Genomic DNA, 16,099 nt, shown 5'->3' on the forward strand with positions numbered 1-16,099 from the left:
AACATCAGAGAATGTCTCTGCATCTTCTAAAACATCATTTTTAAAGTTGCTAACCATTGTCTGATGACCGTACAGAAAAGCCTGTATGACAAGCTTCTCTTTGAGTTTAATGCCAGAAAAGTTTGTCTTTACTGAAAAACAGATTTCTCACTTCTATTAAAAAATGAGAGATATGTAACTAGTGTTATTTGCCTTTTTTGACTTGGCTGTCACGAAGCACAGAACTAAATCTTATGCTCAATTAAATTACAGTAATTATTTTCAACTTTTAATTTCCAATATTAATTCAACCTTTGCCTCTCACTAGCCCTGCTTAACTTTCTCTTCAATGCTTGCTCTAATGATTTTCTTAAATCTTTTTCATAAAATAAAATTTTAACCTTGTAAAGTATCACTTACTCTCAAAACCAGGATACTTTGGGAATAAACAGAGAACAATTAATAATTAAGTTGGGACAGCAACTTAGACTATCCTAGGAAAAGTTAAAATGTGAGGTACCTCTGAGTATAAATAATAAACATAACCGATAATATTTATTCCATTCAAAGTGGGGGATAATTAAAGATAAACATATGCTCTAAGTAGGGAATCAAGGTTAAGTTATATGCTTCTTATTTATCTTGTGTCACCGTGTTGATTAGAATTTAATATTTATTATCCCCTGGGAAATTTTGTAATTAGCCTCAGTATTGGTAGAGGAAAAAATATTGGGCTTTTTGAAATGTATTTAATTTCTACCAAAGGGGAGGGTCCTTTAGATCTGGAACAGTGATCACAATAGAAATTTCATTTGTTTGTGATTTATGGTGACTTGGAATAAATGTACTAATGACTAGTATCAGATTTCTAATGACTCTATCTTGTTTTTCCTAAGCAACTTCTCATAAACTTTTGTAAAATCTTGAACAGCAAGCTGATACTACATTCAAGTCTGTTTACACAGCTATTAATAAATGTTATGTGGTAACTCCAGGAAGAGGGTCAAGCTGCTTTTCTCTCCATTGGCTGAAAACAATTTCCTGCTTATTTTGAAAAACATGGGTTCACCAAAATCCTCTATATATGCTGGGAATTCTGCAAAGACCTCCAATGAAAAGAAATGAGATTCAAAATTTTAACCTATAAGGCTCATAATCAAAAGTGGGAAAACTCACTGTCAGTGCCTTAACTGCAGAATTCTTCATATATAAAAGAGAATTCGGTGTGGCCCAGGTAAGCTTAAAAGATTTCTGTGCAAGAATCATGCTGTAATTTAGGCTTCTGTTGACTGATCTGGTTTTTGAAGTCAAGGTTAATATTGTTTGATTAGATGAACTGAAAGTTTAATAACTACCAGTTACTGATTTTCTATTACATGTGAGGTACCACATAAACATTTTACACGTTGTTTTAATATGTTCTCAAAATGACCCTGAAGTAATGGTATCATTAGTCCCTTTTCACAATTAGGAAAATTAAGGTTTTGAGAGGGAAAAGAAGCCACAGAAAAGAGCAGCACAGAAACTTTAAATCCTGGGCATCTGATTCCAAAGCCTTGTTCTTTATACTTTTCTGCACTTCTATAGTAAGAAGATATCAGAGTAAAAGTTCTAAGCCATGGCCCAAGAAGGTGGTCAGGGAGGGCTCACAATTATAGTAACAGTGACGCTTACTAATGCATACTTTATGGCAGGTGTTGTTCTAAAAACTTACATATATAATCTCATTTACTTCTCACCCTATGAGAAAGTCACTATGTCAACTTACAAATGAAGAAACAGGCAGCAAGAGCAATGGCCCTAATGCTGTCAAGATGCAGCTTCCTTTCCACATTTTTGCATGTAGAGCATGTCATGATGGTCCTCTGCATTGTCCAGCACTTTACAGTTTTTAAATCACTTCCAGATGCTTCATTTCATTTTATTATCATCTTATTTTACAGATAAGGACACTGACAATCAGGTGCTTAAGTTATTTCTACAAGGTCAGACACTGGCAGGGGTGGGACTTGAACCCAGGTATTTTTATACCTAGTCCAGGATTATTTTTCTGGACAAGGCTTCACACCTGAAACATACTATAAGGAGCAATGTGTTCCCAAACTTTTCTTTTGGTACTGGGGATAAAATCCAGGGTCTTTACCACTAAGATAGATCATCAATTCTTTTATTTTTTATTCTGAGACAGGGTCTAAATTCCCCAGGCTGCCTCAAACTTGGGATCCTCCTGCCTCAGCCTCCTAAATAGCTGGGATTATAGGGGAGTGCCACTGCTTCTCATGGGCTAAGAATTTCTCTTACCTTATCTTGTCTAGTTCTCGCAACTTGAATAGGTGGTGTTACTTTGACCTTGAAGAAGGGAAAACTGAGTTTTTCCAGGGTTAAGTAACTTTTAGTCACTCACCTGGTGGTGGTGATTTTAACTCAGCTCTATCTAAACAATGGCCTTGCAGATTCTATAACGTCCCATGCCATAGGCAGAGATTTATCCAGACCAAGCATTCCAAATCCTTCAAACCCATCTGGGATCTGGGCAGTAGGTTGGAATATTTACTAAATGTCCTAAACCAGGGTAGTATGGTATGAGCGAAAAGAGGTAAGGGCTCAATGTAGCGTCCCACCCCATCTCCTCCTCAGTCATTTCTCCATCCAGCCGATCCCCTTGTTCCTAGATAGCCATTGTGACTGTCTCAAAGTATCTAGTGTGTTTCCTTACAATCTGACTGTCAACCCTACTGGAATGAGAGCTCCCTGAGAGCAGGGTGGAGCGGTCGGTCACTGCTGTACTCCCAGTCGCTGCTACGGTGCTGCCACATGGCACATGCCCTCAAATGGTCTGTGCATGGTGAGTGAATGTGTGGCATTGAAGAGGAGGAGGACACCCTCATTTAAAAAAGTGGGGGTATTCCTTTTTCTGGTGACAGCTTGATTTTTAAAAAAGAAACAGAAAGCTAGAGAACAGTCCAAACTGCTAAGAATGCCCTGATTTGCCAGGATGTACACAGAGCCATGATTATGAGCTTTAGGAGCAATTGCTCCTTAAATATTTTTTCTGATTTTTGTCTTGGTAAACCTCTGCCAGGAATTCCGTCAATTCCCCCTTCCTCACTCCCCCGGTACTCTCCTTCCATCCACCTCCACTGAACACACATTCCTTCTCCTGCTGAACAGCTGCATATCCGGGTTTGCAGACAGAGGCCCAGGTGGCTCTTCAGTAATGGTTAATCTGTTATCTGTATGAAGAACCTCTGCCTTTTCTGACTAGATGGTTGTGGTACTGAACTGACCTTAGGGGGGAAATTCCTTCTAGAGAAAGTATTGCCATTTGCCCACTATCTATCTTTTTCCCCTTTTCCTTTGCTGCCCATCACATATATCCTGTATGCTTTTCTTAAAAAAAAAAAAAACAAAAAACAAAAAACAAAAAAACTCTGAGACTCCGAATGCAAACTGTTTTCCCTTCCTGTCATCAGTTTGGAACCACCACAATGGTAACAACCTGCTCTAAAGAATATCCCCCTCTGGCCCTCCCTTATTCCTAACCCAACGTTTGAATATTCTTTCAACACACATTCAGTTTGAAAGACAATACTGATACCTCATTTTATATGAACATTTATACACCAGGATTCTCGAAAGGGGCTGACTTCAATGGGTTACTATCTGGCTTAATACATCTGGATGATTTAGATCTCATTTTGTCTAAGCATTTATGCTAATAAATTTAACAGATTCCTCAGTACTGTCCGGTCCTTCGTTTCCTTAGAGGGTTAAAGTGAGAGGAAAGTAAAGGAGTGTGTTACTAAAGAATGAAGGAAGCAATTGATCCAATGGATTTAAAACACAAAATCTCCGATTACAGTTAAGCTGTAGTAGCAGTCAAAAAAAGGGAGGGGGGAAGTTCCCAGATTCAGGTAGATTTCTGTAATTAAGTTATTTCTCAAAGGTGAAATCACAAAAGTGACAGAGTAGTTAGCAAACTAATTTACTGAGGAGTATTTTGGTCCTACATAATTAAATCCAATGCTAGGGAAAACTGACAACTATTAAACTGAAGTTGGGAGAGTGGAAGGGGATGAGATAAAATTCAGTCTATAAAATATATTCCATCATCTTTTGTAGGTTAAAAAACACAAAAGAAATATTTGAAAGGATTTTTCTTAAGATGGAAACATTTTAAGATTGTGTGGGATTTTTTTGTTTGTTTTTTACAGGTACTGAATAAATTTTGTTTTGTTTTGTTTCTCTTGGTTTTTTTCTTTCCCCCATTTTTCCCCTGTTGTTTGCAAAGTTGAATCTGGGGTCAGGAGTTCTAATTGTAACCTCAGACTGGAATTCCAGATGGTGCACTCAGGACTGGAAGCAACTCTCAGTTCATCAATTTCATGGGCCTACGTATCTGCTCTGGCCACGGCCTGGCCTCTATCCCCACTGTGGCATTAATGCAGAACAAATTGAGACATATCCTCTATATAATTAGTTCCAGAATTTAAAAAGATTTACGGTATAATAATAGAGGCAGCACTGCGGAATCCTTTCACTGGGGACTCTTGGGAAGCTCGGGGACCATCTCGCGGTGGCATCAGAACAGACACGGGTAACCCGGACGGCTCCTGGCACTAAGAGCTGGGGGCGAGGGGAAATTTTTGCACCGCGCATCAGGGCAGGGCTTAATGATTGTGGGCCCCTAAACCGGGTCAGAGAGGAGAGTTGGAACCCTAGATGGGAGATTGATCAGAGATCGATATAATTTTTAAATGAACAGAGAAAGCCGGGATTGGGCTATATCACAAAATTCCCTCTTTTGCTTTGTAACTTATTTTAATTTTAGAAATGAAACTGTGATTTTTGCCGCCGGTGGCGGGCTGGAAAGCAACTGAAGTGCCTACGCAGCAGCCCAGTGTGGTCAGATTCCTAAGAGCCGGAGTGGGCTGGGAGGGGAGGAGCAGTGTTTGAGCTGTTCGTCCAGCGCTTGAGGGCTCCGGTGTCGGTCCTCCGGAGTGCCGCTAATCGAGCGCCCTGTTCCTCTCAGGCGACGCGCGGCCGGGAGGTCGAGTCACTCTTCACGCCGATCTGCGGCCGGGGGCACGGGCTGGAGGCCCCAGCCCTTGACAGATCGCAGTGCTTTGGCGTGTTTATTCAGTTGTCAGCAGCCGCCGGGTGACCGCCGGAGCGCGGCCCCGGCAGCGTGCGCGTTGGTCCCTGGGGCCCGCGGCTGCAGCTGCCCGGCTCCGCGCTAGGTCATATGCAGTTAACAGTGCTGGAGTAAAAGTGAGGGGGTTGAAGTCCTCACTACCTCCTCCCACTTAGTTGTGATTTCTTTTTCATTTTGCAATACTCACGCACCTTCTAGGCCGGGAAGAAAAGCATTTCGCCCAAGTACAGAAGCCACATGGGTTTCAGAGTCTCTCCTGTTTCTCCTCATTTCTCTAGTTTTAGAGAGGCAGAGGACTGATGGTTGAAGCCATCTGCTGGATGAACTGGACGTTCAGAGACCTAGGTTTCATCTCAGCTTTACCACTACCTTGCTACATGCCCTTGAACACTAACAGTAGCAAAAATCGTAGTTTATCAAGTGCGTAAATCAACACTACCCTCCTAATCTACACGACAATCCCATGAGGTTGGCGCTACTGTCGCACTCTTTCTCTGACCCACGAGGAAACTGAGGCTCAGAAAGGCTACAGAACTCATCTAGAGCCACATAGCTATTGGCTGACTGGCAGAGTCGAGATCCCATTCTCAAGGCATCAATCCCTTGCTCTTAACCTCTGCACTCCACTGTTCGCCTTTCTGGGCCTCAGTTTTCTTCTCTGTAGAAGAGAGAGTTTAAACTCCAGCTTTGCTCATCGGGAATTCAGACAGGGATCCTCTTGTCTGCCGGAAGGTGAGAGTAGGGTGCATACAATTCTCTGCAAACTTCTTATCCCTGGGACCAGGGAGGGCCTCACCAGCTGAAGAAGGTGCAGGGTGGGGAAGGTGCACCATCCTGTTCGCTCCCAACTGACCAGTTTAGGGCGCCTAAGCCAGTGTAACTGTCGAGTTCACTGGGATTATCGTAGGACTCCCGCAAAGAACGTTATGCAGAGAAGGGAGATGAGGTGGGAGGCATGGGAGCCCTGTGACCCCAGAGGTTTGCGGGTTTTTCAGCCCGGGCCTATGGATGCCTGGGCTCCCGGGCATAGGGATGGGTAATGAACGTTCAGAAGCCGTTTTGAGGGCGGCGACTGGCGTACTGCACTTTTCTCTGCCCAGCGGACTGCAGGGAACTCCTCCCACCGCTTCGCACTGCGAAGTCAGGGCAACGGACACCCCGGTGCTGAAATGGGGGTCGCATTTCCTCCGTTTCCCCTCAAGGACTCTGAGAAAATGAATGACAAAGAGAGATGATTCCCAAGTTGCTGGGTGCCCCTTCCCACCCACCGCTGTGCCTCATCTCAGCACCGGACCAAAACTTATTTATTCAATACGGAGGTAGAGATTTAAGTGTCTCTGCCGTACCTGGGATCCCAAAACACAGGAGCTCACATTTCAAGTCAGCCTTTCTCCATTTTTATCACTTCCCCGACCAAAAGACACTTATAAAGGAAAGTAAAAGAACAATCTTGGTCTTTTCGTTTGGAAATGGAACTCTGGCTTTTCATCAAAGGCTCCTCTTCTCACAGTGCTTGTTAAGAGGGGAAAAACGACTTCGAAGTGGAAACAAGAGGTAGGGAAGATAAAGGGAGAGTCAGGGATCTGGGGGCATTCCAGAGGTAACTTGGCTTGAGAAGTTTGGGCTCTAAGGTCTGTCTCCACCAAAAAGACCAAAACGCATGTGGCCGCGCCCAGACCGCGAGACGCTCTACAGGTTTAGAATGGGGAGTGAGGGATGAGAGATGGCAGAAAGGAGCGGGAAGGAGCTGCCCTCAAGAGCTTTATACTGCGGAAAAGAAAAGAGAAGAAAAGGAAAGAGAGAGAGATCGTGCAAAAGAAAATCTTAGTAAAAAGGAAGCAAAGTAAACAAAATCAAACACCGGTTGTAGCACAGGGAGGGGTCCACCCGCGCAAAAGAGGAAAGGAGGATAGCTCACGTTCCCAACCTTTATCCTCAGGGTCTCTTGAGCCCAGAGGATGCGCAAACCCCAAAGGAAGAAGGAATTGCGCACACGTATTTTCTGAGCCCACATATACTTTGGGTCCACAGCTAGAATTTATGGCGATTGTGTTTACATCCATGCAACTTAAAACCAGAGTGTAACAAATGGAGTAAATCAAGGTCATCGAAATGCTCTGTTGTGAAACTGCGTCTACCTCGATTGTTGCTTCGCATAGGGTTGTCTGGAAAGCCTGATGCGGGAGGCCTGACTGCGACCGGCCGCTTCCCGCCGGGCGCGCCTGTTTGGTCCCAGGCTGCGCCATCGCCGCTGACTCCTGGCGTTCCTGGGCGTTTCCTCGTGCACCAGAAACGCACTTAACTCCGGGCTTCCCGCGCTTCTCCTTGCCTATGTGCTGATCCCCAACAGATTTTGACTACTTTAGAAGAACCGAACCAAACCTACCCCTAAACACTTGCTCTCAGGCACGGGGCTCCCAACCAGTTGCTAGGTGGAGACAAGAGTTTGTTTTATCAAAACCACGAATTCCGAGTTCCGAGCTCCCAATGGTGCGAACACTGCCACCGACCGTGGGCCAATGGAGGCTCTCCCTGCTCCATTTCTCGTCAGCCTAACTGGCTTGCAACTTCTGGATAATCACTGCGCACCCAGAACGGTTTCCCCGGGGATCAGAAGCAGAAGCAGCACTTGGAAAAGCAACTTCAGAAGTCAGTCTATCCCCACCGGCGTGGTGCCCAAATCCTTCCCAGTTCCCTTCCTCCCCCAACTGGGCGCCAGGATGCTCCAGCCGGAAAAGGCTCTGGCTCTGGGCGTTTCCCCAAGGGGTTTCTTTCCCCTCAAACTAGCCGCTGTTTCCCCGGTTTAACCGTAGCAGAAATAGATACTTTTCCCTACAAAGGGAAATTAGATGCCTCGGACACGGATTTCAGGTAGGCGGCAACAGTCATCCGCTGGGCTCAAACCTCACCAAGTAACCAACTACCACACCACTGAAAACGTCTCTCTTGTGACTAATGCCTCCCCCACTCGTCATCTAGCCGGGGTATTTTCGCCTTGAGACCCGACCTCTGGAACTCATAGGGACTGGTCCCTTCCCAGTGACCGGTTGATTAAAGCTCTCGAAACAAGAGCTGGACTCTCCGACGCAAAGAAAGGGTTTCCGCCTCTGAACCCCTGAGAGTTCTCTGTGCTTTTTAAGTTCCCGCCCTCTTGGAGCCCACCTGCTCCTCCCTCCAACCCGCCCTCTCAGATTAACAACCCATCTGTACTCCCACCGCACCCAGATGCTGAGGAGACACATTGCTTACCTGGAAGGACTTGCCAGTGCCGCCAGGCGCCCACACTCTCCAAGGCCCAGTAGGGGACGTAGGGGGAGGGTTGTGCCATATAGGCCAGTTTGGAGCGCGTGGCGGGTAGGATAGGAGAGTGCTTCTGAAAGGGACACTTCTTCAGGCCCGCCCCCACCCCCACTGCGAGGGCGCCGCCAAGGAGCGGCGCGCGCTGCCTGGCCGGGGTAGGGCTGCTGTGTGAATGGAGCGGCCGATCCTCCTTGGCTCCTCCTCCTCTCCCGGCGCCGGCCCCTCTTATTTGAGCTTTGGGAAGCTGGGGGCAGCCAGGCAGCTGGGGTAAGGAGTTCAAGGCAGCGCCCACACCCGGGGGCTCTCCGCAACCCGACCGCCTGTCGGCTCCCCCCTTCCCTCCCTCCCTCCCACTCATTCACCCACCCACCCAGACCCGGGACGGCAGCCCAGGGGCCAGGGCCCCGCCGCCTCCTCGCCGCGATCCTGGACTTCCTCCTGCCGCAGGAGCCGGCTTCCACGTGTGCCCCGGAGCCGGCGTCTCAGCACACACTCCGCTCGGAGCCCGGGTGCCTTCAGCAGCCTGAGCACCCGGGGGACCGAGGTCCTGGCGGCATCTGGACCAAGTTAGTCGCAGCCGAGTCCAGCGCCGAGCATCCGCAGGGCCGGAGGAGTCGCGGGGTGTCCGGAACTGAGCCGCAGCAAATGGGCTCCGACGTGCGGGACTTGAATGCGCTGCTGCCGGCGGTACCCTCTTTGGGTGGCGGCGGTGGCTGTGCTTTGCCAGTGAGCGGCGCCGCGCAGTGGGCGCCGGTGCTGGACTTTGCGCCCCCGGGTGCTTCGGCTTACGGTTCGTTGGGCGGCCCTGCGCCACCGCCGGCTCCGCCGCCACCCCCGCCGCCGCCTCCGCCTCACTCCTTCATCAAACAGGAACCGAGCTGGGGGGGCGCGGAGCCGCATGAGGAGCAGTGCCTGAGCGCCTTCACTGTCCACTTCTCCGGTCAGTTCACCGGTACAGCTGGAGCTTGTCGCTACGGACCCTTTGGTCCTCCCCCGCCGAGCCAGGCATCCTCTGGGCAGGCCAGGATGTTCCCCAATGCTCCCTACCTGCCCAGCTGCCTCGAGAGCCAGCCCGCTATCCGCAACCAGGGTAAGTAGGCTGGGGAGCGCCCCCTACACGCGGGGCAGCGGCACGGGGGCTCTGGTCACCCGCAGCCTCTCCCTTTTCCTACCCCACTCCAGCTCTTAGCCGGCTGTCTTTCCAAAGGCGGCGAGAGTAGCCTTAGTGGCGGTGGGAGAGAGAGGTTGTGCACGTAGGCATCGACTCTAGACATCCTCTACAGCCGAGCATAGTTGGGAGCTAGGCAGTTCGCTTAAGCCGGGGGAGGCGGCCTGGGGCCTCTTGGATCCCTGGAGATTCCAGGACCGAAATGGGAAGAGACTAGTGCAGTGTCTGGCTCTGCTCAGGAAAGAGGTCTTGTTGCCAAAGGCACCACCAAATTGTCGTTAAGCATTGGGGTTTTAGACATCCACACTGGTTTAGGAGGTGGACACATGCGGGATGCTCAGCTTGTGCGGCTTCGCCTCTGCAAAATGGCAAAGAACATCTCCAGCTCTTAATACAGTGTTGGCCAGCATTTGGTGCACAAGTATTGGGGAATACTAGAATGAGGGGATAAATGGGCCACTAACTAGTTGACTTTTTGGAACTTTGTTCGTGTCCACGTATAGCTCTAGGCTACTGTTAGTACAACGGAAATCTCTCCAGGGTTTTGCAAAGACGGAGGTCACGCAAGCTGCGGGGATAGAAGAGACCCGGTTTATTCGATTCCGTGCTATTTGGGAGCCAGGTCTTAACTGTAGGTGGTGAAATAAGGCCGTTACATAGGTCTTCTTTTTAGCACTACTCGGGTGCTTTTTCGTTGTGGGTTTGCGGGATTCAGCTGGGGACAAATTTGTTTTGAAAGACTTGGGGCTAGAACAAAGGTTTATTCGTCATCTTCGGTCACTGTGCAAGGGCCTTGGCGCACAATAAGTATGTTTTCTCATCCCGCGCTGGAGGCTCCCGGCCTTTCGTCTGGGCCAGCGCAGACCCAATCTTACCGTGCACTGGGAGTTTGGTCTCTTCATTTAATTCTCATTTGATTTCTTTACTGTTGAGAACCTGAACTAATTTGGTTTGGTTTAATGTTTTAGGAAATGCTTTTCTAACACAATGGCGGATGCTTTTCCTGGAGCAAAATTATGTGTGGGTTTAGGGACTGGGCTTTTCTGATATGGGTGGGATGAGAGAGCAGAGTGTGAACCGTTTGCAAAAGGTGCTGCGCTCCCAAGTAGCAGAAGGAAAGCTGTTCTTACCGCCGTTGTCCCCGCCTTCCAAAAGCGTCTTGAGGCCATTTCTACTTTAGTCCAGCCTGGAGCACCTGGCCAACCCAAAACCCCTAGTGAAACCGAAACTGCCCTTTTGGTCCGGAGAATCTGGGATCTGTGTCCTGCAGAGCAACCCTGAACACACCCAAGGGGTACCTCCACTGTAGATCTTTCATAAATGAAATCAGTATTTTGTACTCAACAGATAATGGGACAGCTTAGTGTTGATCACAGAGGTTCATATTCTTGAATGGAGCCACCTATGTTTAGCATACAGGTGTTCCTTTCTGCAAATCTCCAGAGTGGGTTCTTCATCTGTGAGAGGAGAACAGAGATGGACAGCCTTGAGCTTGGGTCTGGCCAAGAGTTATATGCCAGAGGTTTAGAAACCTTGCCCTTCCCACTGTTTGGGGCTCAAAATACAGAATGTGGCAGCCCACCTAAACATTGCTGGGTCAGAAGCAGCTCCACTGGCAGGCAGGTGTATGCTGTGAGCCATGAAGATGTGTGTGCTTGCTATTTGGAGAGGCTGGAGAAGCAATTGGGATCTAACCTCCTGGGATGCCAAATACTATGTGTCAATATCTTGTACTTGAGTCATCTAGGTTGGATGCAGACTTTCGAAATCTGGGCTCTGTTGCTTTGGTTTGGGTCCAGCCTTCTGCAGGGCATATCTGGTTCCCTGATCCCATCAATCTGGCATGGGGAGCAGGGATTGGTCACTCACTACACATCTGGGAAAAATCCGGATTCCTCTAGACAGGCCCAGCTGCCACTATCCAAAAAAAAAAAAAAAAAAAAAAAAACACCCAAAACAAACAAACAAACAAACAAACAAACAAAAAAAAACACTTGGGACCTGAGGACCAGAAGAAGCAGGTGAATGTGACCTTCCACCCTCATTATAACTCCAGGGAAAGCTGGATGAAGAAAGATATCCCCAGACAAGGGACATATGACTTGTAAACCAGTTTCTGCCCCCGAACTTACTAGTTTTTGCTCCTAGTAAAAACAAATGAATCCGGTATGCCTATCCCTTGGGGCTCACTTTGACAGGTAGAAGCTGGGTTGGTATGTGAGAAGCTGCTACTCTGGGTGGACAATAAGGATGGGCCCTTAAGACTCTCGGCATTTATTCCTTTGGTTTTTCAGGGTTCCTGTGGCTCCTGCCAGGAATGTGAGGCCTAACCTGAGGCTTGGGCTAGGGGAAGCAAAGGTGTCAGCTCTCTCCAGAAAGGGTTAGAATAGTGATCAGAACTCCCAAGAACAAACTCCAGGCTCTCTGTCTTTGGTTACCTGCCCTCAAGCAGGACATAGTCCCACAGGCAAGGGCAATTGCTATTGCTGGCACCTGCTCACCCCCACCCCACGCTTCTTATAAGCACTTTATTTTTCTTGCATTTCATAAATATAGCTGACATCAACTCCTCTAAATATTAATTTAGTAAATATCAACTGCCTATGTCATGTCAGGCACTGGAGACTGAACGTTAAGACAATTGATGGCCTCAGGAACCTTTGCAAGAACTCACAGCCTGACACTGAAGGACACGTTTATTTCTGGATAAGAAAATTCAGGTGTTAAGAGATTAGGTGTGCAAGAGGTCTCTCAGATTGTGGCAGAACTGGAGGTTGAAGTGAGACCATTCTAGGGTTCTTTCCCAGAGATCTTGGCTTCAGTGTTGAGTTGGATTTCTTCTGCCTAGTTGGACAAGCACTGAACTACTTGTAATGTGGGTGACGGTTGGAAAGTCTATCAGAGCAGAAGTGGGAGTGAGGACTTTTCTAACTCCAGCCCAAATGCAGGGCTTGGGAGGGGAGGGAGAAAGAGAAGGAGGAAGGAAGAGGGGGGAGGAAAAAGAAATGTTGCTTCCAGGCAGCTCCTGATCCCGCAGAACAAGTTCCTGCTTAGGCCTTGGGATCTCCAGGCCACCCCACCCGCACATGGTCAGACCAACTACGCCCGATGGTAAAGGCGCCCCCCTCTGGTCACACAGGAGAGGGAGGGTATTTCATTGGGGGAGAGATGCTTCCCGATCCCACTACCGCTGTGGTCATCACTTTCAGCCTTCTGAGCACCTTCCTGGCTGTCGATTCCATCCCTTAGCTACCCTAGGGCTCCGCGGGCGAGGCAGTTCCCGGGATCCTCCGCAGCTGTGGGCGGGGGAGAGGGGCGTTCAGAGCGTGTTTCGCCTCTCCCGGCGGTCAAGGTTGCACTCCCCTCCCGGGCCAGGACTAACCGTGGGAAAGGCGCTACCTTGGCTGCTTGGGGCCTCTCCCTCCAAGGCCTGTACAAGGAGCCTTTGAACACACTGCTCCTTCCCGGCGGCAGCTGTCCCTCCTCCAGCCCCTGCCCCCGCTCTCTCCGCGCCCTCCCCAGCGCAGGGCCTGGGCACTGTGCGCTCTAATCAGCCCCGCGTCCGATAAGCTTCTAATTAGAACAGCCCTCCCTCGGCTCAGCAGGCGCTTTCATCACTGCCCCTCCCGGGAAACCTGAGGGGGGTGGTTCGAGACCGGTCCCTGCTCCGCGAGATCTGTGTCCTATCCGGGAGGGGGACTAGGGAGTCTCACGGGACACCGGCATCCTTGGGCCGGTGCGATTCTGGACCGCGGAGCCGGTGCGGAAGCTGCACCCAGGACCGTCAGCTCTTGCAGCGCACGAACTGTTGAGGAGCGGGTCTTCCAGACCGCGTGGGCCTCGGGTCACTGCCTGCTCATCGGCTCAGGAATGGAGAAGGGTTTGTCTATAGAAAATTTCTTGGTCGTTTTTATTTCCACCTCCTACTTATTTTTTTTTTAAATGCCCTTTCAGAAATTCGGTCTTCCCGCCGGGCAAAATTGGGTACCCGGAGCCAAATTTCGTTTGTAAGCTGATTTGTAGGCCTCAAACGGCCAGGACTGCGCTCCCGAAAAGAAGTCCCTGGAAGCCTAAGGGTGCTCAAGGGGGTTATGTGCCCTTACTTAGCAGGCAGAAATGGAGGCTTTCTGGGGTCATGAAGATTATAAAAGCTGGGGTTTCTTAAAACACCAATCTTTTTGGCGCCAGGAGATGGCTGACCTGTACCATCCGGGTGATTCCAGTTTGTACCCTTCTTCCATCCCTCTCTGAAACACCACGATGGGAAGCTGAGATTTTATTGTCCTGGAGTGAACAACAAGAGACTAGATTGGTGGAGCGGGTGTGGGGTGGGATGGTGGACGACTGTGTTGCAAAGATAGGGGTAATTGACCTCCTGTCCCTGTCCTGAACAAGTCTTCTTGGACACTTGTTGCAGAATTTTGATCATCCCGGGGTAAGAGTTTGCCCCGCCTCAGTCCCGGAAATTTTATGAGGTTTGAAGATCTAGCGCAATCGAAAAGAACTGGGGCTGGCTGTGGTGGCCTTGCAGGGAGGGATCCCCAATGTGAACGACCTGCTACTCTTATTTGCCGCTTGGTCTGAACCTCAGGTCACAGATTTATGAGCTTGGAGCATAGAGGAAGGGGATCTCTCCCGTAGTTCCAGGATCCCAGGAGTGATCTTTAGCGAGGATACTTTCCTCCCTAGGGGCACCACCAATTTCAAAAATCTGGTGGAGCCTATGTGTTTAAAGCAATTCAATAACAATAAGCCTACATTTTCCAACCCAGACACCACATTCCTTTTCTCATCTTTGAGGTACAAGGAAGAACGCGGCCTCAGTTTCTTGGCGGGCACACTGAGGTAGAAAGCCTGGGCACTGCCGTGGAGGGAAAGGGAGATACAGTACCAGGCACACTTTGAAAGAACCCGGTCTTTCGGTGGGTGGAGGGAGTTGGCCATACTAGAGTTGGGCCCCCCTGGGCGCCAGGTGGATCTAAGGGAGGAGGAGGAGGAGGGTCCGGGTTGAGGTGTGTGGACCCGACTTTCCCCCTCTCACTTTCCCCCCAGCTTTCCCTAGGGCCCTGGGTGTTGTGGTGTCGGTTGTGCAGCCCCAGACAGATAACATTACTCGGTAATTACTCTCTCCATTTAAAACGCAGGCCGTTTAACTGGCTCCGAGTAATTAATGAAAGTTGGTGCGCGGGCCCCTGATTTACAGCTCAGAGTCAGTGTGGGGTCAGCCCAGCAGATTCGTTTCGCTCGCCCGTGCTGCCCCTGCGCGAGAGCCGCGGTTTGTTTTGGGGGGAGAACAACTTTCTCCGCCCAGCGGGCGACGGCTTTTATACCTGACTTGCCGCTGGGGGTTCGGTTTAGAAGCAATAGCCACTGCGTAAGAAAAAGGCAAAAACAGGTTCGGAAACAGCAGGGAGCTCAGGGTTCGGGCTGGGAACGGATGGGGAGCCTGTTGCGAGGTTGTACTGCGGGACTTGGGCCTCGGCTTCCCGCCCGAAGTCTTAGGCAGGTGGAGCGGAATTATCCTCTGCTGTGAACCCGAATTCAATGGTCAGGCATCCCTCGGCCCTGATTCTGGTTCAGACCCAGGGTCCCTATCTTCCCAAGACCCTTGCTGACGCTGAGCTTCTCTTCCTCGCCTCTCTTGCAGGATACAGCACAGTCACCTTCGACGGGACGCCCAGCTATGGTCACACGCCCTCGCACCATGCCGCGCAGTTCCCCAATCATTCCTTCAAGCACGAGGACCCTATGGGCCAGCAGGGATCGCTGGGTAAGCTGGTGTCAGTGATGTGTCTATCTTTACACGCTTTTCCAGACAATTGCCCTGTCCCCGAATTTTCAACCCAAAGCAAGTTGGAGAAGAGAGAAGAGGGCAACCAAAGGACTCTTAGGGATAATTAGGGCAAATTTTATCATTTAGACAATTGAGTCTCCTTACATTCCAAGTAAGTTAAGTAAAGCGCCACTCAACCAAGTCTACGTTTGTCCCGAGGGTTTTTTCGGGCCATGCGTTGACTGCTTTGGGAGTGTAAAGCTTTTAGCTTGCTACGATCTGGTGACTTCAATAAACACGCCCCAGCGTGCAGGCCCCAGTGCCCTCAGCTCACCGTGCCCTGTCCCCCACCCGCTGTCCACATCACCCGGGGCGAGCGCTCACTCTGCTGTCTTTGGCTCTCTCGTCAGGGGAGCAGCAGTACTCCGTGCCACCCCCAGTTTACGGCTGCCACACCCCAACCGACAGCTGCACAGGGAGCCAGGCCCTGCTGCTGAGGACGCCCTACAGCAGGTAAGAGTGAGCAGTGTCCTACGTCCCCGGACTCTCGAGGTGGCCACCAAGCAGGCGGCCGCGGGAACATCAGACACCGGGCAGCATTGACTGCAAGCATGCAGGGTTCTGGAGTCAAAAGACCCCTTTACCTACCTACCTGGCCACTTAAAGCAAATCTCCCTCATCTCTGGTTGTTTTATATTTTGGATATAAATGAGGGCAATTACTG

At 49.6% G+C, this 16,099-nt stretch overlaps 1 protein-coding gene across 2 annotated transcripts in view; it reads left to right on the forward strand.

Annotated features, from left to right (window-relative positions):
* Positions 1 to 8,951: 8,951 nt before the first annotated feature.
* The window catches only part of Wt1 (WT1 transcription factor), a 46,355-nt gene continuing 39,207 nt past the window's right edge, over positions 8,952 to 16,099 (forward strand). The window contains exons 1-3 of one of the 2 annotated variants that reach the window (XM_047517368.1): positions 8,952 to 9,524; positions 15,250 to 15,372; positions 15,786 to 15,888. In XM_047517368.1, coding sequence (XP_047373324.1) covers positions 9,080 to 9,524; positions 15,250 to 15,372; positions 15,786 to 15,888 — 671 coding nt within the window. In that variant the 5' untranslated portion in view covers positions 8,952 to 9,079. Of the gene's footprint in view, positions 9,525 to 14,914; positions 14,998 to 15,249; positions 15,373 to 15,785; positions 15,889 to 16,099 lie in introns of those variants that run through there. The other variant, XM_047517369.1, reaches the window with a different exon arrangement.

Source organism: Sciurus carolinensis, chromosome 11, assembly GCF_902686445.1.
Source record: "Sciurus carolinensis chromosome 11, mSciCar1.2, whole genome shotgun sequence".
Lineage (NCBI taxonomy): Eukaryota > Metazoa > Chordata > Mammalia > Rodentia > Sciuridae > Sciurus > Sciurus carolinensis.